Consider the following 25,248-nt stretch of genomic DNA (forward strand, 5'->3'; position numbering starts at 1 on the left):
GCCTTGATAGTTGTGGAATCAATCTTCTCTTCATATTGCCTTTATTGTTGTTGTTGTAACATTTGGATTTGTTGTTGCTGAGTCTGCTGCAGTATGCGCACCAATTGTTGTAGAGTATCTCCTGAAAAATCCCCCATCTTGGAGTTCTCTTACACCGACCTTCCCATCAGGTTCACCAATGTCACAACGCGTAGGGTTGAAGGTCACCACAGGGGTCTGGCAAGAGAAGAATGTATGGGGGTTCAAAAGCTTTGACTTTGAAGATGGTAGAGATAAGAGAAGGGTTGAAGGTTTCAAGCCAAGTTCTTGAAGATAAGAGACAGTAGGGTGTAGGTAGATTCAAGGAGAGGAGTAGATGGAAGAGAAGGGATTCGAAGAGATTGAAGATGTAGAATAATACTCCTAAAAAGAATCAGAAAATATAGAAGAATACCAACAGAGATGAAGCCTGTCAATTTCTTTCAGCGTTATGAGAAAATATAACTCTAATAGACAAAACATGTACAAAATAATACCTTCCTCTATGCTGCTCAGATCGCCAATTTGATGCTTCCAATGGCTCTGAAAGGGGGTTTAAATACTAGGACACTTGGCCAGAATCCTGTCAGGTCACTCCTTCTTCATCTCCCACTTTCGGAGTGCTGTTCACTGCTTGAAAACAACGATCGCACGTCGCACGATTTCACTAATCTCTTTTTTTACACAAAATCCTTTCAAATTGGTTGAAAGCTACATGCTTTCTTTTACATGTCCTTCTAATCTAGAAGTTATCTATAGTTTTACGAACCATGGACACTAACACTAATGCCTAAAGTGGCATTGGCTCTCTAAATCTAAAAGAAAGCCACACTCTAGATTTTTTTTACACGGTGTGCGCGTAGCGGCACGACAATGTAAGCAGTCGTTGAATTCTATTTTACTTACATTACCCTTCAAAAAATGCGGTATTAATTTTGTTGGACCAATTCATCCTTTATCAACTATGTAAAAGGATTATATCATTGCAGCAACGGACTACTTTTCAAAGTGGTATGAAGCTCGAGTAACGAGAAGTGATAACGCTAAGGACATTGCCAATTTTATTATAGAGCAAATTATTTACCATTTTGGTCCACCTAAAGAGTTAGTGTCTAACTGACGGACACACTCTCTGAATAAGATTATAGTAGTCTTAACACAAGCTTTGAAGATTAAACACAATAAAACCACCCATATAATCCACAAGAAAATGGTCAAGTCAAGAGTACAAATAAATAGCTTGCAGGGATCTTATCCATGCAAATTGTATGTGGCGGTTTGGGCTTACAATATGACATTTAAGAGAGCTATAGGCCACACCCCATTCAAGCTGGTATACGGGGAAGAGTGTGTTTTACCATTGGAAATAGAGCTGCCCATTGTGCAATTTGCTCTCAAACATTCGTTGGGTGAGGCAGAAGCATTGTAGGAAAGCTTTATTTCTTTTGCATATCTTGATGAAACTCTATTATAGGCTCTATTACATCAAGAGGTAGGGAAGAAGAGAGTAAAAGTGCTTCACGACCTTTGAGCTAAGAAATATAAATTTGTGAAGGGTCAGTTGGTGCTGTACTATGATGCTTGTCGTGAGCTATTTCTTGGTAAACTAGAACCCAGATGGGATGGGCCATATAAAATTGTCCATTTAGGAAAGAATGGTTCTACAACCCTTTTAGCAGCCTTGCAAGGGTAGAGTTTAAAAATAAGGTAAACTTTAATAAGTTGAAGTTTTACTATGTGTAAGGGCTGATGTTGGGCTTGGTGCTTGTGTAGGTCCTTTAGAATTCGTCTTTAACTTGTAGTATATACCAAGACAATCAAATGGGAAGAATCATTTCTTATCTTGACCATATGTATTTAGAGCAACGTTATCATCAAGGTAGAGTGATCCAGTGGAGTAAAGGTTATTAGGCTATTGAGTGGCAAGACAAATCCCCGATGGATCTTTCACATGGGATATTAAGGTCTACTGCCACCATTGTCAAAGTGCCTATTGCATCCCGATTGACTTGGGGATTGAAGCTACATGTAATGCTATGATTTTGGCCTGATTGTAGGGTTGAAAATACTCAATTTATAACAGTAAATGCATGCTGAATACTCTTGGGCTGAAGCTATCTTTCATGCTTTGACATATGCCTATTGGTTCCGGGTGTATGTCTTGGGTTATGCTATGATGTATTCATCATCGACGGACGACTTCGAGCTTGTCATTGGATCCGGATGCTTTTGGAAGCTTGAGCTTATTTTAGCCTACACTTATTGACATTGATCTATGCTTGACAATGGTCAGTGCTTTGATAGTTATATGCTATTTGGGTACCTACGGCTTGATGCTTTTTGTCTTGGCACAGTGTACCATGTACTTGTTGAGCTTCAGTGCTCTCTGAAGACTTGAATTGGATTCTCATTTGCTATTTTGAAATTTTGTATTGGATGTCATTTTGGTTGTCAGATATATTTATTGGGATGTATGTATTGCTCATGGATGCTACCTACAGTTGCCTTGTAGCCGTCATGCTCTTAGGATGCTATTGAGACATTGTCTTGGTTACCTGCCTTTGGCACTTTGACTTGGTTTGATTGAGTTGTTGAGCTCGTTTATCCGCCTCTTGTGCCAGTGGGAGCATCTTGTTTGCTTGATCGGAAGTTTATGCTATTTTGAGCATTTTGCAGATACTTGAGACTTTGGGATCTCTTATACTTAAATGTTGCATGGTTCATGCACTGATATCTTGGAGTTTCTTTTGACCTGAGCTTGGGCTTTGCACTCTTGTGAGCATACACCTACTGGTGTTAGGTCTTGCCAATGTTATGTATACTTTGCCCTACTGACCAAGGGATATGCCTACTCACTGACGGATGCTTTGGTGAAATGTTTGGGTGTTTGCTCAGGGTCTTGATGACTGTTTGGTGCTGATTTATGCCCATTTATGGCTGGTCATGTCTTGGTTATCATTTATTGACTTGGTATAGTGATTTGGTCAACAATTGACTCTCAAAGTATCCTACTGTCATTTATTGCAGCAAGTATATAACTCCGGACTGACATGGATTTTTCACGTTGAAATATTCTGAAATGATATACTTTCACTTGTACTTGGTGGGCATCAGCTTTGGTTATACTTTTCTCGCCATTTTCTCTCTATTTTGGTGATTTTTTTGTCATTTTCTACAGTAAACAGCAAGCATTTTTGAGCAATCTGCAATCTTCTAGCCTGCATTATGGCGAGTTCATCCACTGGTCATGCTATTTTCAACATCACTAAGCTTGATGGTACGAATCTTATTGGAAGAGCCAGATTTGGCAGGTATTGGTGCAGAAATCGCAGATCAAAACATTGAGGTTCAGTCGACAGCCGCCTGCAACTATGCCAAATGATGAATGGTTTGGGCTTGATGAGTTATGCAAGTCCACTATTATATTCTCTCTCACAGAACAGGTTCATTACAATGTATTTGAGGAAGAACAGAGTGCATGGAAGTTGTGGGATAAAATCAAGAATCTCTATGATAAGAAAAGTCCAGCGAGTCAGATGTATTGGCTGAAGCAGCTTATGGATCTACCCATGAAGAAGAATGTGACCATGTCTGCTCACTTGAGCCAGTTCCATGCTATACTCAAGAACTTGACTTTGCAGGACGTCACTTTTGCAGAGGATGTCACTCCTCTTTTCTTGCTTGGTACTCTTAATGAGTCATGGGATGTATTTCGCATTGCATTATGTGCCTCTACTGCTACCTTGAAATTATCTGATGTTGAGAGTGCTCTTCTGTAGAAAGAGGTTAACCGTAAGAATGTGGATGCCTCTCGTGTGTCACATGCTATGACAGTTAGAGGCAGGAATGAAAGATATGGAAAGCATAGCAGTGGTAGTGGTCGTGGACAAGATTCTCAGAAATCTCGGTCCAAGTCTCGTGGGATGTCACGTAGCAAATCTCGTGGCCGGAATGCAGATGTTACTTGTCACCATTGTGGGAAAAAGGGCCATATTAGGCCACAATGACATGAACTACGCAATGAAAGGCACAAAGATAAGGGGAAAGATAAAGTGTAGGATAAGTCTTCTAATCGCAGCAGTGCCTACAAAGTCCAATGTTAAAATTGAAGAGATCAATGTTATGCAGCCTGAGGATGTTGATGATGATGATTATATCCTTGCAGCTTCTTCTAGTGCTTCGTAGATGACGGAGATACACTCTATGTATGCACAGTGTTGGCTCTTGGACTCAAGTGCATCCTTTCATGTGACACCTTGCCGAGAGTGGTTTCATTCATATAGTACTGTTTCGGGTTCTGTGCGCTTGGGTGATGACAAGTCTCTTGATATTGTGGGCATTGGTGATGTTAGGATGCAGTTTCCTTCTGGCAGTAGTTTTGTTATGCAGGATGTACGTCATGTACCTACTTTGACACACAGTCTCATGTCAGCTGGACAGCTTAATGACGCAGGTTATCATGTATCTTTTGGAGACTCTGTATGGAAGATCACTCGTGGCAGACTTGTGATTGCGAGAGGTGCCAAGGCTGGCAGCATCTATCCCTTGATTGTATCCACTTCTTCCCTTGATCATGTTTTGTCTGTGGGTTCTTTCCTTGATTGTATGGAAGATCACTTGTGGCAAACTTGCGATTGCGAGAGGTGCCAAGGTTGGTAGCCTCTATCCCTTGATTGTATTCGCTTCTTCCCTTGATCATGTTTTGTCTGTGGGTTCTACCCCACATGTATCTCTTTGGCATGCCCGTTTGGGCCATATGTCTTTGAAGGGAATGAAAATGCTTTCTGGTTTGCAGTACTTACCACCCCTTGTCAAGAATCGTGTGGTGGGGGGACTTGCTCAAGATGCTGTGCCGAACACACACAGAATGCACAAGGAAAAGCTCACTCAAGAGACAAGAAGAGAGATGGAGGCCAAAACATTTTCTTGCTGGTTTCTTCTTCTTCTTCCACACACTTTTCAATGTACACAAAGTATAGATAAGATACAACATAAAGAAAAGTGGCCTACTAAGTCAAACAATGCATAACCAACTACACTAGTCGACTGGCGCTATAACTATGCCAGCTGTAGATAGATGTAACAACCTGAATATAATAAGTAATGAGTCAATGGCCATGTGAGAGTCATAATGACCACCGATGTGCTAAGTGTAGACGTGTGGACCCATCTTACCAGGCGGTCCATCATTAATGTCCTCATAATGACCACCGATGTGCGAAGTGTAGACGTGTGGACCCATCTAACCAGGCGGTCCATCATTAATGTCTGCATGTATTGAGCTTGTCATCTCAACACTCCCCCTCAAGATCAATGCATATCTGCAACTCCAAGTAAGCTTTGAAACTTTTGAAGCTTCTCTATACCCAATGCTTTTGTGAAGATGTCAGCTATCTGATCTTGTGTGCTGACATACACCAGGTCAATCTCACATGCTAGTACCTTGTCTCTCACAAAGTGGTAGTGTACCTCAATATGTTTTGTCCTGGCATGGAACACAGGGTTCCTAGCCAACTGTATACTGCTCATGTTGTCACAATAAATGACAACTGGACCTTCCACCTGCATATCTAAATCAACCAATAACTTTTGCAGCCATACTATCTCACATGCTGCAACAGCAGCACCTCTATACTTAGCCTCTGTACTCGACAAAGCAACTGTAGATTGCTTTTTGCCGCTCCAAGTAACTGCTGCACTACCAAGAGAGAACATGTATCCGCTAGTACATCTTCTATCAGACATACTACCAGCCCAATCTGCATCTGTGTATCCAAACACATGTACATCTGTTCCTGCCTCATAGAAAAGTCCATAATGTAATGTGGACTTCACATATCTCAATATGCGTCTGACTGCATCCAAATGTGGCTTTCTAGGTACTTGCATAAACTGACTCACAAGACCAACAGCATAGCTCAAGTCTGGCCTTGTAATGGTCATGTAGATCAAACTCCCCACTATCCTCCTGAACATAGTAGGGTTTTCTATCTCATCCTCAACATTAGCACTCAACTTTACATTCTACTCCAATGGGACTGAGAGTAGTTTGCATGCTGTCATACCATACTTGGACAACATATCCAAGCCATACTGTCTTTGGAATAGCCATATACCATCATCACATCTGATCACCTCAATGCCAAGGAAGTACCTTAGCTCACCTAAATCCTTCATCTCAAACTTCTTCTTCAAAAAGTCCTTGACTTCAGCAATCCTACTATTACTATCACCTGTAATAATCAAGTTATCCACATAGATGACTATGGTGACCAAACCTGCATCTCCCTTTCTCACTTAAAATGAGTGATCATCCATATATCTTTGAAGGAAATGAAAACGATTTTTGGTTTGCAGTACTTACCGCCCCTTGTCAAGAATCGCGTGGTGGGGGGACTTGCTCAAGATGCTACGCCGAACACACACAGAATGCACAAGGAGAAGCTCACTCAAGAGACAAGAAGAGAGATGGAGGCCAAAACGTTTTCTTGCTCATTTCTTCTTCTTCTTCCACATACTTTTCAATGTACACAAAGTATAGATAAGATACAACATAAAGAAAAGTGGCCTACTAAGTCAAACAATGCATAACCGACTACACTAGTCGACTGGTGCTATAATTATGCCAGCTGTAAATAGGTGTAACAACCTAAATATAATAAGTAATGAGTCAGTGGCCATGTGAGAGTCATAATGACCACCGACGTGCTAAGTGTAGACGTGTGGACCCATCTAACCAAGCGGTCCGTCATTAATATCCGCATGTGTTGAGCTTGTCATCTCAACACCCCTTGATTATGCATGTTTTGATTCATGTGAGCATTGTCTTTATGGCAGGCAGACTAGGTCTATGCATAAGAAGTCTGGTAGATCACGCATAAGTGAGCCCTTGGCATTGGTACATTTGGATGTCTGTGGGTCCATGCCTTGTCATTCTATGGGTGGTGCAAAGTATTTTGTTACTTTCATAGATAATTTTTCACGGAAATTTTGGGCTTATCCTATTAAGCCGATATCTTGGGTGTATTTCAGAGATGGCTTGCATTGGTTGAGAACCAATCATGATATAGACTAAAATGCCTAAGGACAGATAATGGGGGTGAGTATGTCTCACGTGCTTTTGAGCAGTTATGTGATGAGAGGGGTATTAAGCATCAATTGACCGCCTGCTACACCCTCCCAGAATGGTTTGGCTGAGCGGATGAATAGAACCATCCAAGAGCGTGTACGCAGTATGCTTAGCCATGCAGGCCTACTACAGAGCTTTTGGGCTGAGGCAGTTAGTACAACTGTGCATGTCATTTAACAGATCACCTTCTCATGGTTTGGATTTCTATGTTGTAGAGGAGGTATGGACTGGAAAACCTCCCTCTTATGCGCATCTCCGTGTCTTTGGATGTGAGGCATTTTGCCATGTGCCCAAGGACAAGAGAAGTAAGCTGGATCCTAAGAGTGTCAAATGCATTTTCCTTGGTTATGGGGATGCATGCGAGATGGGTTACCGTCTCTGGCATCCACAGGCGTGGAAAGTCATCTCCGCAATCATGATGTAGTCTTCCATGAAGACAAGATGCATAGGCAGCCTGAGAGAGTTGTTGAGATCCACAGGGTCATATTTCAGGAGGAGTCGAGGGATCCCACACAGCCAGTTGGACAGCCTATAGTTGTAGTAGATGCTCATGGTCAGGGTGTTGGACAGGTAGCTGGGCAGGCAACAGAGCCTGCCATGAGATGCTCTACTAGAGACAACGTCCACCTGATAGATTTCAGCCCTCGATGCATTATGTCTTGGTTACAGATGCAGGAGAGCCTTTCACCTATGATGAGGCTATGCGCAGGGGTAATAATCACTCCTAGGAGAGGGCTATGCAGTCTGAGATAGACTCATTGCATAAGAATGAGACTTGGGATTTGATTTCCTTGCCTAAGGGCAAGAAGGCTTTGCCATGCAAGTGGGTGTACAAGCTGAAAAGTACCCCTGGATACCCTAAGCATGCATACAAGGCTAGACTGGTAGCAAAGGTTTTTAAGCAGGAGCATGGTGTGGACTTTGATGAGGTCTTTTCTCTTGTGGTTAAGATGACCACCCTGTGCTTAGTCTTGGCTTTGGTTGCTCAGCTTGACTTGGATTTATGCCAGATGGATGTCAAGACGGCTTTCTTACATGGGGACTTGCATGATGATATTTATATGGAGCAGCCTAAGGGCTTTGCAGAACTTGGTAGGGAGCACCTAGTGTGCAAATTGAAGAAAAGCCTTTATGGCTTGAAGCAGGCACCTAGGGAGTGATATCATAAGTTTGATGCCTTTATGTAGTCACAAGGCTATAGCAGGAGTGCTATGGATCCGTGTCTTTATATGAAGAAAGCCCGTGATGGTTCTTTATTGATTTTGGTACTCTATGTGGATGATATGCTGATAGCAGGAAAATCTCATGATGAGCTAGATGCTCTTAAAGCTCAGCTCAAGAAGAGCTTTGAGATGAAAGATCTGGGGCAGGCCTCTCACATACTTGGTATGTGTATTAGATGCGACATGCATCAAGGACTTCTCTACTTGTCACAGAGGGAGTACATTCATAAAGTCCTTGAGCGCTTCCGCATGTAGGACATAAAGCCTATTGGTTGTCCATTGCCTTCTTATGTGAAGGTATCACATGCTGATTGTCCGCAGAAAGATGAGAAAAGGGCCGAGATGGCCAAGATTCCCTATGCATCCGTAGTGGGCAGTCTTATGTATGCCATGATAGCCACTCGTCCAGATATTGCCTTTGCAGTTGGTGTTGCGGCACGCTATATGGTTACACCTGGTAAGAAGCATTGGGATGCCGTGAAGGGTATCATGAGGTACCTGAAGGGCACTGCAGATATGTGCATATTCTATGGCAGCCAGGATACAGGAGTCATGGGGTACACTGACTCGGATTATGCAAGACATGCAGATAGTAGGAAGTCCACTTCCGGCTATGTCTTCACCTATGCTGGATGTGCTGTTTCTTGGATGTCCAAGGTGCAAAAATGCACGGCCCTTTCTACTACAGAGGCCGAGTATATTGCAGCCACTGAGGCTTGCAAGGAGGCCATTTGGTTGGGTCGTTTGGTTGCTGACCTTGGTATTGATGCTATCCCTACACTGCATTCGGACTCTATGAGTGCTATTCAGTTAGCCAAGAATCCGATCTTCCATGCGAAGACAAAATACAATGCGGTGAGGTATCACTTCATACGTGGGGTCGTTGAGGACAAGTCTATTGACCTTGTCAAGATCCTGACTGACTAGAATCCTGCAGATCTTCTCACAAAAAGCCTCTCTACAGAGCACTTTGCCTTCCTCAGGAGGTTGATGGGCGTGGGATGAGATGACGTCTTTCCTCATCCTGTTGTACATGTGTACATGTTTTGCTGTCTTGGAGTTCCCATTTCTTTTCTCTCTCTTTCTTGCTCTTGCTCTCCCGCCATAGCTCTTGAGTGCAAGCTTTGATCATTCTCACCTTTCACTAGCGGCAGAAGAAATATGCAAATTCAACGATTTTAAGTGACTGTGAAAGATGAGAATGAAAATTTTGACCTTTGCAGTGGTTGTGGGTTTTTCTTAAATTTTTTGAGTGCTGTATTGAAGTAAGATGAGTTCTCGGCCATTCGAGACTTCAAGTTGGACACGTAGAATATTTCAAGATCTCGAATCGGTCGGGGAATAAATTAAAGCCGGACATCTAGAAGATTCAAATTGGACCACAATTGAGTTGGGCATGGTCTTGGTTTTGGGAGGACCCAAACTTCAAAGAAAAAAATTCAATTGGGGGGGGAGGGGGTTCAAATGGTGATTGCAGACGATGCCCCCTCCCATCATGGTCAATTTTAAAAAGGAGGGTGGAAGAGGCTGAGAAAAACCCCCCGATCTGATTACACATCATGGTTATTCTATTTTCTTGCTTTATATCTCTACATTTCGTGCATAAAATGGCTACTTGGATGAGAAGATCAAAACCTAGACTCTCCCTCCTCTCCTCTCTCTCTCTCTTTGTCTCTCTCTCTCCTCTTGATGTATGTTTCTATAGTTTAATCTATGAGAGAAGGGGGTGGATTGATTTGAGAGATTTTGATTGGAAGATGTGTCAAGATTGTGGGAGAGAAGGAAGGAGTCTCACTTGTAGCTTTTTGCTTGCACAATGGGGGAATACACACAAAGGTGGAGGCTGAAAACAGTTTTCCTCTTCTTAGTTGTATAAGCCAAAAAGAACTCAAGTACATAGAAATAGAAGAACCCTATATATGGGTCTCAAACCAAACTCAACTAACTAAGGTGGCATACTAACTGAGCCATGAACTAGAGTAGATAAGGATAGCTATCATCTAGCTATTATTCATGGGCGGTGTACCAACCGCATCTACAACTGACAAGTCGGTGACATAAATGCACAACGGTCACCCTGGCATATCACGAGTGGAGCTCGATATCTCAACACTCCCCTTCGAGCTCAATCCCAATTCCTGCACACCAACCAGGTCTCTGAACTTGCGCAGCTTCTCTGCGCCCAATGCCTTCGTGAATATGTCAGCTACCTGATCCTCTGTGCTGACATAAACTAGATCAATAAGACCTAGTAAAACCCTCTCCCACACATAGTGATAATGCACCTCAATGTGCTTTGTTCTAGCATGATAGACTGGGTTATTTGCCAAGTGTATACTACTTATGTTGTCATAATAAATGACAATTGGCCCATCTGTAGGCTGATGCATATCATAAAGTAGCTTATGCAACCAAGCTACCTCACATGCAACCATTAATGTGCCCCTGTACTCAGCCTCTGTGCTCAACAAGGCAACTGTAGGCTGTTTCTTGCTGCTCCAAGTGACTGCAGCACTCCCAAAAGAGAACACATATCCACTGGTAGATCGTCTATTAGAAATACTACTAGCCCAATCAACATCAGTGTATTCATACAACTGTATCTGAATCCCAGTCTCATAAAGTAGTCCATACTGCAATGTGGACTTCACATACCTGAGTATGCGTCTAGCCACATCCAAATGCGGTTTCCTTGGAGCCTGCATAAACTGACTTACCAATCCAACAGCATAGCTCAAATCTGGCCTGGTAATAGTCATATAAATCAAACTTCCTACTATGCGTCTGTACATAGTAGGGTCTTCCAGAAGCTCACCTGCATCTGCGCTCACCTTCACATTCTACTCCAAAGGAACTGAAATAGGCTTACATCATGTCATCCCATATTTGGACAGCATGTCCAATCCATACTGCCTCTGCAAGAGCCGTATCCCACTTGGTGATCTAATCACCTCAATGCCCAAGAAATAACACAGCTCTCCCAAATCCTTCATCTCAAACTTCTGCTTCAATAGCATTTTCACATGAAGGATATCTTCATCACTGTCACCTGTCATAATCAAATCATCAACATAAATGACAAGTAGCATAATACCTTTCTCTGTTTTTCTCACATAAAGTGAGAAATTTGCCTTGGAAATCTGAAAGCCAATAGTGGCAAGATACTGTCCTATCTTGTCAGACCATGCTCTAGGTGCTTGCTTCAAGCCATACAAGGCTTTCTTCAACCTACAAACAAACTCAGGATGAACAGCATGCACATAACCTGGTGGTTGCTCCATATATACCCCTTCTTGCAAATCACCATGCAAGAAGGCATTCTTTACATCCATCTGATGTAAAGACCATTCCTTTGATGCAGCCATAGCAATGACTGCTCTTACGGTTGCCATCCTTGAAACTGGACTGAATGTTTCTTCATAATCAATGCCATATATTTGTGCATACCCCTTGACTACTAATCTTGCCTTGTATCTGTTCACAGAACCATCTGCATTGTGCTTCACCTTATAAACCCACTTACAACCAATTGCATTCTTATCTTTAGGCAAAGGTACCAATTCCCATGTAGCATTTGCTTCCAAGGCATCCATTTCTTCATCCATGGCTTTCTCCCATTTTTCTTTTCCCATGGCTTGCTCAAAAGAAGTGGATTCTGGTTCCTGTATCACTTTGACCATATAGGCATAGTGAATGGCTGTAAATCCATCATATTTCAGCCTATCCACAGGATACCTAGCTCTGGTAGACCTGCGCAAAGTAGGTTCACTCCCAAGTGCTCTCAAAACATCCCTGGTCTTCCTTACTCCAGGTGTAACAATAGAAGGAATATCCAACTCATCATCAATGCTCTGTTCTGAGCCACTGGATTCACCATCCACATAAGAGTGACCTGCATTCACATCAAACATGGGCTGATCTACCTTCTCTTTTCCTTTTCGTGATACCTGCATACCACTGTCTGCATTGCTTTGAGAAGATTATTCTGATCTCAATCTGCCTGTCCATGGCGAAGAATGTGAACCACTGCTAAAGGACGCTCCAGGTCCACTAATATTTTGTGACTGCTGGTGTGAATTCTATGCAGCATTACCATTTTGTGCATCTACATTATCAATCACATTTACTGGTTTATACCAGCTACTCATCTCATCAAAAACAACATCTCTGCTCACTGTAAACTTACGAGTAGAAGGGTTATACCATCTATACCCTTTTTGCTGCAGAGAGTAACCAATAAAGATGCACTTCTCAGCTTTTGGATCTAACTTGGATCTCAACTCATCTGGCACATGAACATAGGCAATGCAACCAAAAATTTTCAAATGAGAAATATCTGGTTTCCTACCAGTATACCTCTCCTCTGGAGTCATGCCATGTATTGCTGCAATGGGAGTCATGTTCATTATGTAGACTGCTGTAGCAACTGCCTCAGCCTAGTAAAAATCTGGTAGGTCTTTTTCATTGAGCATGGCACGAGATACCTCTCCAATATGCCTATTTTTTCTTTCTGCAATTCCATTTTGTTGTGGGGTATGACTACATGAATATTGCTGCTTTATACCATGCTCCTGCAAGAACCTTGCAAACTCATTTGAGAGGTACTCTCCCTCTCCATCTAACCTTAGGCATTTTATTTGCAGGCCTATTTCTTTTTCAACCATAGCTTTAAGAGTTTTGAAATGCCCAAAAACTTCACTTTTCTTTTTCATAAAATACACCCAAACTTTTCTGCTATAGTCATCAATAAAAGTGACAAAATAATGACAGCTTCCAAGAGATGCAGCTTTAGTAGTCCACACATCAGAGTGGATTAATTCCAATGGCTTCTTACTCTCTTGAACATGTTTAGGAAATGGTTTTCTTGCCTATTTTCCAAATTGACAGGCTTCACATACCTTATGCATTTCTGCAACCTTGAATTTAGGCAATCCTGTAATAATATTTTGGGCTTGCATTGATTTAAGTCGCTGTACATTAACATGGCCAATGCGTTTATGCCAGATATCAATATCTGCAACTACACCGGTCCCATGTGCAAACATTGCTGCACTCAATTCAGGCATGTCTGCATCCAACGTAAACATTCTTCCCTTCTTCTTTCCTTTTGCTATCAAACGACCTTTATTTTTCATATCCTCAACAAAGCATCTATGAGAATTAAATCTGACCTACAAGCTCTGCTCAACCATTTGACCAACAGAAACTAGGTTCTTGGTGATATTCGGGACATGAAATACATCCGACAGGTATTTCTTTTTCCCATCCTGCATAGACAAAGGAATATTTCCAATCTGCACAATAGGATGTGTAGTATCATCACTAGTCTCCACAAATCCTAGTTTTTCCATTTTCCTTGCATCCTGCATCCATTCGGCATGACCTGTTATGTGGTTTGATGCACCTGAGTCAACATACCATACATCATTGCTTTCTTCTGCACTTGTCACAGAATTGGTCATGTGCTGCATCATAAACAAATGCTCATTTCTGTCATCACCCTGTCTATAGAAGTTGCATAATTTCCTTGTTGCAATTTTCCATTCATGATGTCATTCTGCTTTTTATAGCAGTCTTTAGCCATATGACCCATTTTACCATAGTAGTAGCATTCAACATTGTTGTTTGCATTTTGGCCTCTTTGCCATCCACCACGACCTCTTTGGCTCCCCCTGCCTCTAGAGTTACCACGTCCTCCTCCATAGGACTGGTTTTCTTGAGTTTGCTGCATATTCTGATTTCTACCACGGCCTCCAGATCGGCCTCCTCTACCTCTGCCTCTACCTCTTCCAACATTTGAGTAGAAGACAGCTTCTTTTGAAGTTCCTCCTAAAGAAGATGCACCACCATTTCTCTGCTCCTCAGAAATTAGAAGAGCAATCAACTCCTCAAAATCAAGAAATCTTTCACAGACAGAAATCGATGTTCGGAACTGTGCATAATCCTTTCCTAGACCATTCAAAGTCACAGAAACTAAATCATCATCTTCCACTGGCGACCCAATGGAAGCATATGCATCTGCAATCTTTTTCACCTTCATGTGGTAGTCATTGATGCTCATACTTTCTTTTGCACATTGTGCAACTCTTGCTTGAGCTGCATTTTCCTGGCTTGCATATTTGTGCTATACATTTTTGACAAAGTATCCCATGCCTCCTTTGGCGTACTTGCATCTTGAATATGCACAATCATAGAGTCTGAAATGCTGATAGACAGCTAGTACATAACTTTCCTGACTCTCTCATGCCATGCTTTAAATGCCTGCATTTGCTGTTGATTGAGAACATCAGGAAGAACTGGTTCTTCTTCATTTCCTGCAACAAATTCCCAATATCCTTTTCCCATAAGGAAATTCGTCATTCTGAACTTCCATGCTTGGAAGTTGTTTTTGTCAAGCTTTTCAGTGACAATCTGTGAAAGAGAATCAGACGCCATTACAGAACACTGCAAAAAATTATGTCACTGCAAAGAACACAGCTTCAGCCTCACAAGGGAAAATCTGCAAAACTAACGAAAGTGGTATTTGACCACACAGTCACTTCCTAGTGATGATTTTGCATCAACAGGTAACAAGGATGATTCTATAACTCCCAATGTCTCTGTGCACAGGCATACGATGCAATTTCTACAGTAACTTTTCACCGACCTGTAGAACAGTGGTTGCACATCATAAAATAGGGCCTTTTCCTGAGTGCGTGCAGAAAACTTCCGCCTCCAAAATAGGCCCCGAAATGGCCTCAAATCAAAAAAACAGAGCAACCTAGGGCTAAAGCCCTGTCCCACAGCATATACTGCCCTCTTGCTACACCGCGAAGAGCGTCTCAATCTGAGACAATGCACTCTTGCACTTTCCGACTGTGTTACCTGCAGAGACTTGCTCCCAAAACAGAAAAATGAAAGCAACACTGGTCCTCTTACCAGAACACCGCGAACTTGGTTTGCTTTCTTGAGCTCCTTACCACGAACAAGGCTCTGATACCATGTCAAGATTGTGGAAGAGAAGGAAGGAGTCTCACTTGTAGCTTTCTTGCTTGCACAATGGGGGAATACACACAAATGTGGAGGCTGAAAACAGTTTTCCTCTTCTTAGTTGTGTAAGCCAAAAAGAACTCAAGTACATAGAAATCCCTTTCGCACTTTACAAAGATATGACCAAGGGCCTACTTTTGCATGTGGCCAATTTGAAAAAATGATATGTATATTATATCCCAATTTTGTTGCAAAGTATGTATTTTCATCTCACACTAGGTAGGGGTTGGGTGTCCATGACTTGGCATGTACTTTTTTGTCGTCACTTAATTGGAGGGTGCATGTGTGAGTTAGGTTTGATACGTGGTTTGAATCCCATCAAGTAGCTTTGCAATGTCTTTGTCATGCAAGATGACTTAAACTTTGGGTTGTAAGATGTTCTCCAATTATTCAATAATATGCCAAAGTTTTTTTTAATGCTTAGAGATACATTATGCCATCAGGGATACAGGGCACATGGTTCAAACTCACACACCCTACTAACACAACCCACACTTAAACCACTATACCAAAAGAAACAACCTTCTTCCAAACCACTATTCTTTCATCATTTTCTTCTTCTTCTCTTCTTCTACTTCACAATAATAGTTCCAAAAAGATAAGGAAAAAGCACAATATAATAATGTATAAGCATATGCAAATGTTGGTATCAACTATGCAAATGATATGAATGTGGAAATGATTGTCAGATACATAAGTGTTAGCTCATATTAAGTTGGACATCTTAGCACATATGCAACCTACTCCTCTATGCTCACATATGTGAGATCAATGTCACCTACTAAGATTCACTCTCTAATGAAGTGGTAATGAACCTTAATGTGTTTTACATGTGCATGAAATACTAGGTTACTCACCAATTGTATACTACTCAAATTGGCATAATAACTAACAAGTCTCGTATTTACTTATATCCCCAAATCATTAGGTAGGTTTTGTAGTAGCCAAGCTACTTCAGATGCTACAATAGTAATATCCCTATATTTCTGCCTCTATACTCTATAATGCAACAATGGGTTGATTCTTACTACTTCAAGCCACAACCCCACTCCCAAATAAAAATACATAATCACTATTAGACTTTATGTCAGGCACACTCTTTGCCTAACTTGCATTAGCATAATCAAACACATGTACCACTTAATTAGCTCTATAAATGATCCCATAATCTAATCAAGACTTCAAGTAAGAAAAGTACATCTCACACTATCCAAATGAGGTTGATGAGGCACCTATGTCAATTGATTCTCCAAATTATGTAGGCCTTGCAATCTGGCCTAATGATAGTAGTAAAGATCAAACTTCCCAATGTATTTCTATAAATTGTGGGATTCTCCAATATCTTTCCCACATTTATACTTAACTTCACATTTTGATCCAACAGTATTGATATTGGGTTACATTTAGCCATACCATACTTCATCAGCATAACCAAGTTGTGCTACCCTCTGTAAGAACCATACCCCCTTAGAAGTCCTAATCACCTCAATGCCAACTCTCCCAAATATTTCATATCAAATTTCTACTTTGAGAAGACTCTTCACATGCTCCACCTCTTACACATTGTCAATCTCAACAATTAAGCCATCCACATACAAAGTGATCACAATAATATCTATGTCACTTTGATGCACATAAAGTGAGTGGTCAACATTTGCAACATGGAAACCAAAAGTGACAATATACTGTGCTATCTTATAATGCCATGCTCTTGGTGCCTCTTTCGGTACATACAAGGATTTACACAACTTATATACATAGTTGGGGTACGATATACTTTTATAAAATGTGGCTACTCCATATACACTTTTTCTTGCAACTCACCATGAAATAATACATACTTTATATATATTTGATATAGCATCCAACCTTTTGTTGTAACCACTACAATGATAGCTCTCACATTTGCAATCTTTGTCATTCCAATAGATGTCCACTCATAATCAATCCCATAAGCCTACGCATAACCTTTGGCAACCAGTCTTGCTTTATATTTTTCTACTTCCATCTGCATCATGTTTTACTTTTTAAATCCACTCACAGCCTATAGCTTTCTTTCTCTCAAGAAATGGTACTATATCCCAAGTTTGATTTACAGCTGCTACAACCATTTCTTCATCCATGGCTTTCTCTTAGTGCATATCACTAATAACTATCTCAAAGTAAGTGGGCTCAACTAATTGTACAACATTCACCATATGTGCATTATGGCGAGCAACATAACCATCATATGTTAATCTCTACACACGATACCTTACTCCAATTGACTAGTGTACCTTTGGAGTAGTTTGTGAGGCCCTTACATCAACTACAGTTGGAATCCCAAAATCCTCATCTATACTCTAATTTGAGCCATCAGACTGACTACTTACATGTAAGTAGCCTTTAGAAATATTTGGTATACCCGATGGCTCAAATGTATCTAATCAACATTTGTCATTGCAACCAAATTACAACAAAGTCCAATTGCTATTCAATATCTTTCTCATTCTTATGGTATGTAGGAGATATTTTCTTTTGTAGTGGTAGTGCACATGGTGGATTCAAATGTAAATTCTAGATGTTGAAAACAAAACGCATGATGACTATTGAAAGAATGGCTCTAAAAACACGACTTTAGTCTAGGGGAATGACACCTATCTTCAAAATTCATACTTTCTTGCCCAAAAAACAAAAGCACTTTACCACTTATGTAGTTTTACATCTACACTTCATGTAATCTATTCTCAAAATTGTTAGGATCCTCTAAGTATCCCTAGAGCATAGAGCTTATAGGAATTGCTAACAAAGAAGATAATACAACACATAGATATCATGAGTGGAAAAGCTTATCACTTTTGGGTAAGTTAGATTGTAAGCCCTTTGGCATAAAACTTTTGACTGCATGCATGATTTTGGAAAATTGAAGGCGAATATAGTATCATCAAATCCAAAGAGAGAAGAGAATATCATGAGGCAAGAAAATAATCTAGCTTGGCATGTCTCCAACTGTTCTTGTCTATGAATTTATTCATTATTATATATGTTTGGGGGTTTACCCTATGTGGGCTTACATGAACATTGAGGTAACTCTATACTAATATTCCAGGCTTAAATGAAGCAACAAGATGGTTAGCCAAACACAAAATTATTGTATGGTTAAAGAGTGAAAGCCAAGGCTTGTAGGTAGAAAGAATTGTAAGTACAAGAATCAAACTTGATCCTCATGATTAGACTCATGGCTTCTTCTAAATACTTTTTGAAGGTAAAGGATGGTTGAAGTCTACCTTGTGATCTTCATGTGTCCTACTAGTTTTATTAGGTCGATTGCACACCAAGTGCTAGATGCCTACTTTACAAGTTATTAACCAATCAAAGTGTTTACTTAGGGGTTGGATTTCCACTCATCTCTAGACACTAAAGAGGGCATGACTTGAGCACCTACGAAAGTGGTAAACTCCCAACCCATTTTTGAATGGGAAGTCTCTCTTGCCCAATTTATAAAGTTATGCTCAAGAGTGTGCTTTTTGCATATGTAGCCAATTTAAAAAATAATATGTCAATTATATTTCATTTATTTTCAAAGTATGTCTTTTTAGTATGTGTAAATCTATTGTGCCATGTCTTTGTTGCATTTGCTTAATTGGAGGGGTGCATGTGGGAGTTAGGTTTAGGGTAAAAAATAGGTGCGAATTTTAGGCCAAATGGTTTTTGAAGGTTTTCTTGGTCACCAAGCTATTTTCTAAAGACTTAAAAACTCAATATAATACAAAAATTCACATGTTTTGGCCTAAAATTCACCCAAACACAATTTAAAAATAGGGTTTTCTTGCAAGGATTGCCCAATTTTCTAAACTTTTCATATTTGATCAACCAAATATTCACCTAGCTATTTACAAACTAGAAATCATACCCTAGAACTTAGGTTTGATCTATAATTCAGATCTCGTCAATGAGTGGCTTTGCAATGTCTTTGCCATGCAAGATGGCTTAACCTTTGGGTGGCAGGATGTTGTCTCCAATTATTCAATAATATGCAAAAGTGTTTTTGGATGCTTAGAGATTCATTCTAACGTGGAGGATATGGGGCGTAGCGTTCGAACTCGCACATCCTACTACGAGCGCCTTTCCTTGCACCCTTTTTGAAATGTATCCTTCCTAAAAATAACCAATTAGCATGTTTTTAGGGCGGATTGTGTGTGTTTTGTAGCTTTTGTAAATATACAAAAGTTACAATACTATTCTTGTAACTTCAATGCTTTCATAGCCTGTTGTTGACAAACATCTAAACATGGGTGTATGCTGAACCTGGGAGGTGGCATTGAAGGTCCCTTTGACCTTTATGTGTCTTCCCTTTGCGTGGGAAGTCTATAGTTGAAATTGTTCTACGAGGAAAGCAGCGTTTATAAGAGGCTCGCGAGAAGGCCCTCTAATGCAACCCACCCTTGAACCACTATGCCAAAAAAAAAAACACCACCTACTCCCCAAACACTCTGATAATTTTTTTTAAAAAAATCACCTTCTCCTGAACTACTATGCCAAAAGAAAAAAGAAAACCTTCTAGTTAAGGTTTGGGGGGGTTGGGGGGAAAAACCTTCTTGGTGAGGTGGTTCTGTTTTTCTTTACCCTTGGGAGGCGGGTCGATGGACGGGTGGAGGAGGAAGGAGTCCGAGGGAGGATGTGTGGATAAAAGCTTTGGGGAGCCCCATCCATATATCCATTATCCTTTGCAGTGGTGGGCCGGGATCTTTTAGCGAGCGTCTCTCGACGCGCCGGGGGCGCGCTATCCTCTTGTCCTTCTCTCATCAGCAACACAAAGGAAAGTAAGCTTTCATGATCCCTCATCTGACATAACCACAGCCAACGCCCCAAGCGAGCGAGCCAGGCTCGAGGCTCAGCCAAAGGGTTTGCGTGCGCCTTTCTATCTGTCTCTCTTTCTGACGGATTAATCCCATCCGCCAGGCGGCCATGGCTTCTTGCGCGCACCTGTCATTGAGCAGCAGCGCGTCGTCCTCCTGCGTCGGAGCCTGCTTCGACGGGCTGTCGTCCCGGAGCCTGCCAGGGCTGCGGCGAGGCGGCGATGCCGGCGACCTTAGTGCGGAGCTGGAGGCGAAGCGCCCCCGCGGGCGGTCCACTGTCACCTGCGCCCTCAAGGACCTGCGGGAGCGTATCGACACCGTCAAGAACACGCAGAAGATCACGGACGCCATGAAGCTGGTGGCGGCGGCCAAGGTCCGTCGCGCGCAGGAGGCCGTCGTCAACGGCCGCCCCTTCTCGGAGAATCTCGTCAAGGTCCTGTTCAACATTAACGAGCAGATACAGACGGAGGACATCGACATCCCCTTGACGCAGGTGCGGATGGTGAAGAAGGTGGCGCTGGTGGTGATTACGGGCGACCGGGGGCTGTGCGGGGGTTTCAATAACTACGTGCTGAAGAAGGCCGAGGAGAGGATGTCGGAGCTGAGGAAAATAGGGGTGGAGTATACTCTGATCAGTATAGGCAAGAAAGGGGCCGGGTACTTCCGTCGGCGGCCGCAGATACCTGTCGAGAAATTCTTCGACACAGGCAACACCCCGACGACGAAGGAGGCCCAAGCCATTGCCGACGAACTCTTCGCTCTGTTCGTGAGCGAGGACGTCGACAAAGTGGAGCTCCTGTATACCAAATTCGTCTCGCTGATCAAGTCCGACCCCGTCATCCATACCCTGCTCCCGCTGTCGCCGCAGGGGGAGGTCTGCGACATAAACGGAAACTGCGTCGACGCCGCCGACGACGAGATGTTCCGGCTGACGACCAAGGAAGGGAAGTTGTCGGTGGAGAGGGAGACGCTCCGCACCGACACGCCGCAGTTCACGGGGGTGCTGACGTTCGAGCAGGAGCCGGTGCAGATCCTGGACGCGCTCCTGCCGCTGTATCTGAACAGTCAGCTGCTGAGGGCCCTGCAGGAGTCCGTGGCCAGCGAGCTGGCGGCCCGCATGAACGCCATGAATAACGCCTCCGACAATGCTAGTGAGCTCAAGCGCAGCCTGTCCATCAGCTACAACCGTCAGCGCCAGTCCAAGATCACGGGCGAGATCCTGGAGATCGTCGCCGGCGCCAACGCCCTCTCTTAAATCACGCTTTGATGCTCATCCTCGTGTGTGGAGAGAGCGAGTGTGTGTAGAGGCCCCCTGATCAAACCATAGCTTGTTGCAGACAGTGTCTGGAGGCCCCTGCAACCATCGGTGGTTCTTCATACGTAACAGTTTTCTCTCTGTGAACACCCACCTACCTACCTACCTTCCTGCCTGCCCAGAAAGAGATACTCACCTCCACTCAGTGTTGTATTTTTCTCATTCCTTTAATAAGAAAGTCATTGCATCTCATCATTTTTGCATCCCCTTGAAATGGCCCATCCATCCATCGTCGGCTCTCTCACGCAGAGCCTAACTTTTTATCGATGTAATTACCTCCCCCCCTTTTCTCTCGCAGTTGCTCAACACAAGAATGCAACAGTGTCTATTTATTCCCGACGTCCAACCGTTGCGAAGGATTGTAAATGCACTGAACTGTGAGCTTTCATGTACAGTAAGTACTTCTCTATTTTGAATCGCGCTAATGGGTCTTTTTGTCGCCATTGAAACCATGCATAGGAATAATGTCTACTAATCCAATCTGTACGGAGCAAGGTAGGCTATGTCGTTGCTCTGTATGGGTCTTTTTGTCGCCATTGAAACCATGCTTAGGAATAACGTCTACTAATCGAATCTGTATGGAGTAAGTAGGCTATGTCGTTGCTCTGATGCTTTTGGAGCTTGCATAGTTGGCATACGTAATACGGGAAATGGGCATTTGCGTTTTGAACGTCACATTTTCCTGCCTAGTTGAAAACTACACAAAGCTGCAAGAGTTGTTTGGTTCTAAAAACATTCAAAGGACCCTAGCCTGATGCATCATGGCTTTGCACTTTGGCAATCGCAGCCTTGTTCATCACACGTCTCCCCCTTGTCATCAAGAATGGCTTGTTTTAACCTAATTGCAATGAAAAGGCCCAGCTCATACATAGACCTCTCAAACTTGTCCCAAATTCTAAAGATAGGAGGATACTCCCAGCTTTGTTAGCACTTCCAAGAAGTTAATGCCTTACGAATGTTTACAAGATCCTAGTAATTTTGAGAAAAATTTGGAGATTGTGCTTTGAACATTGTGCACGAATTATGTGACAAATGCTAAGCTTTATTGTTTTATAATTTCGTGTGTGTGTGTGTGTGTGTGTGTGTGTGTGTGTGTTTGAGACTTCATTACAAAATTTAAGTGTGATGTATGTGTATGTACATGTGCACATGTGTACATGTGTATCCGCGTGTTTATATAATATAGTTAATAGAATCTTGGTAAAGAATATAAAATACAAACTAAGATTGTTAGAAAATGTTTTAGGAATATTTTTTGGGACCCAAAGTAGGGATCCTTGATAACTACCACACCTTGCAACCTCATAGAGTGTATATTGAGTTGCTTCCAACTTAATTAATTCATCTAATCCATTGGCTAGACAAACATAGGTCAACTTATTTCAAATCTACCATATAGACCTCATTTGATAGAGAAGTCAAGATCCAACCAATATCTTGGTGATTGGCGCTATGGGGTTCTTGTGCTTTTGAGCACCATACATTAGTGGTGATATCTCTATGACAGTAGGGTATTGTATATATCTAACATCCATCCTCATTGTTCACCTACATGTAAATTACTCCCTCCTTCCTCGAGTTGTGACTGCAAATACGAACTCTAAGTAAATTCTTTGTAAGTGCCCTAATAAAGATGTTTGCTCCATTCGCCTCTGTTGAATATTAGACCAACTCCACTATCCCACCCTCAATCAAATTATACACATACTGATATTGAAACTCTATGTTTAACATAGACGTGGGATTGTTGAGATGTCAAGCTCAACATAAATTGCCACTCATGTACTGATGATCGTTTCTGCATTCGTATCATTGGCATGGTTAGTACCTGCATTGGTGTATGATTCAAGTGATATCTATAGCTAGACATTATTAAGTGTGCCTACTCAAATGATCAAATATTTATCTAATTGTCTTGCTAGTTAGCATGTTCACAATATGGATTGCTTGTATATTATTATATTGTATTCTTCCTTAATCTTTTGTAGACTATTCTTATGAAGTAGTATTAGAAGAAGAAGAAGAAGAAGAAGAAGAAGAAGAAGAAGAAGAAGAAGAAGAAGGAAGAATCATGTTTTCAACTCCTACCTTGAGTGCATTGTGTGTTGTAAGTCTTGCAAGAGCTCAAGCTCCCTCTCTCCCCCCCTACCTTTTCATGGTATTAGAGCCTCATCTAGGTGAGGAGCTATGAGTTGCAAGCACAAGAGTATGTAAGGAAGCCTTAGTATGGGGCACACCTATGGAAATCTTATTGTTATCAATGAATTTAAAAATATTTTCCTTGACTTGCCCACCCTACAATGTTCAATGATCAGATTCAGTGATTTGTTACCAGAAGATGCACAAGGAGTGGCTAGATTTGTGGTTAAACTTGATGAAAGCAAGATTCTAAAATGCACAAAACTAGAGAGGGTCTATATTACCTTGATGAATAAAACACTTTCATCAAGTCGTTGCAATCACTCAATATCATTTAGTGTTCAATCTAAACATAACATTTGGTGGCTAGGAGCATTCAAAGTAGATACAGAGGATTTTGATATATTGTATTGGGTTTTTCATCAAACACCAATACATGATGTTATTAAGAGACAACATGTAGGAGAATAGATATTAGTTGAAGGATTTAGAAACTATAAGATTGAGTGGCACATACTTGGTCACTTAAATGCACTCAAATGTATATACAATGTGTCAAAGGGAGCCAATTCCAGATCTCCTTTGCCTGTATTGTATGTCCCCAACCATAGAGTTGAGCTCAAGCAATTGGATTAGAGCTCTCTCTAGGCATAACAAGAATCCACAGTTTAAGCTAGTCCTAGATATTCCTTTAGTGAATGCCCATATTTGTACACTTTATGCCCTTTGTAGGATAATTGAAAAGCTTGTTCATCTTTATATAGGGTTTGCATGGAAGTTGAATCCATTATCAACTAGAACAAATGCTATAACAAAGATTGAAAAAGTTTTATTTGCAACTGGTCTGCATGGTGATAATGTTGTTATTGAATTAGATCTTCAATGGAGGTGGAAGATACAAATAAAATGGTTTATTAGAGGTATTCCAATGGTTCTATAGATAAATTTGGTACAAAATCAAGCTCAAAGACATGCAATACATTATCTTTGTCAAGGACTATACAAATTGTCACCCAAAGAACAAAAGAGGGATATTTAAACTCTTACGCAAAGTAAAGATTTTCAGAATGGTTACAAAGTAGAGAAAGAGATGAAAAAATATGGGTTTCAAGAAACCCTTGACATCGTTTAGTTTGACTCTATTGCAGAAGAGTCTCTAGTTTCAAGTAACTCACTAGGGCCTCTAGAGGAATCTTTTGTTTCATCCCACTCAATGAGACCTCTACATTTCAAGAACTCTTATTTCCTATAGCCTAGAAGGAGCTTAGAATTCTTGGCATCTCCTACATGGGAAAGCAAATTAAAGCCAAGAACTCCAAAGTATCCTATCCTAGATCAACTATATCTAGGCATGAAGCCAAAAACTCTTACAACTTCTTTCTTCTCCACCAAGATTATATTACTTGATCCTCTATTAAAAACTTGGGATCCAATCACCTTGGAGATAGCTTTCAAATCCATCATTGGCGTTGGAGAGGTTGACAATTTGCTATGATAAATTGCATTTGTTTGATTATTTAAGCCTCCAATATGATGACCAAGGCCTTGACTTTTTCC

The 25,248-nt window shown here is 41.5% G+C and overlaps 1 protein-coding gene across 1 annotated transcript; it reads left to right on the forward strand.

Moving 5' to 3' along the window:
• The first annotated feature begins 20,124 nt into the window (after nt 1-20,124).
• LOC148013798 (ATP synthase gamma chain, chloroplastic-like) lies at nt 20,125-21,887 on the forward strand. The gene has a single exon (XM_087667954.1). It carries the CDS (start codon nt 20,347-20,349, stop codon nt 21,490-21,492), a length of 1,146 nt encoding a protein of 381 aa, XP_087524080.1. The 5' UTR covers nt 20,125-20,346; the 3' UTR covers nt 21,493-21,887.
• The last annotated feature ends 3,361 nt before the right edge of the window (nt 21,888-25,248 follow it).

This window comes from Lygodium microphyllum, chromosome 26, assembly GCF_053477565.2.
Source record: "Lygodium microphyllum isolate KBCC chromosome 26, Lygodium_microphyllum_v1.1.10, whole genome shotgun sequence".
NCBI classification, from domain to species: Eukaryota; Viridiplantae; Streptophyta; class Polypodiopsida; order Schizaeales; family Lygodiaceae; genus Lygodium; species Lygodium microphyllum.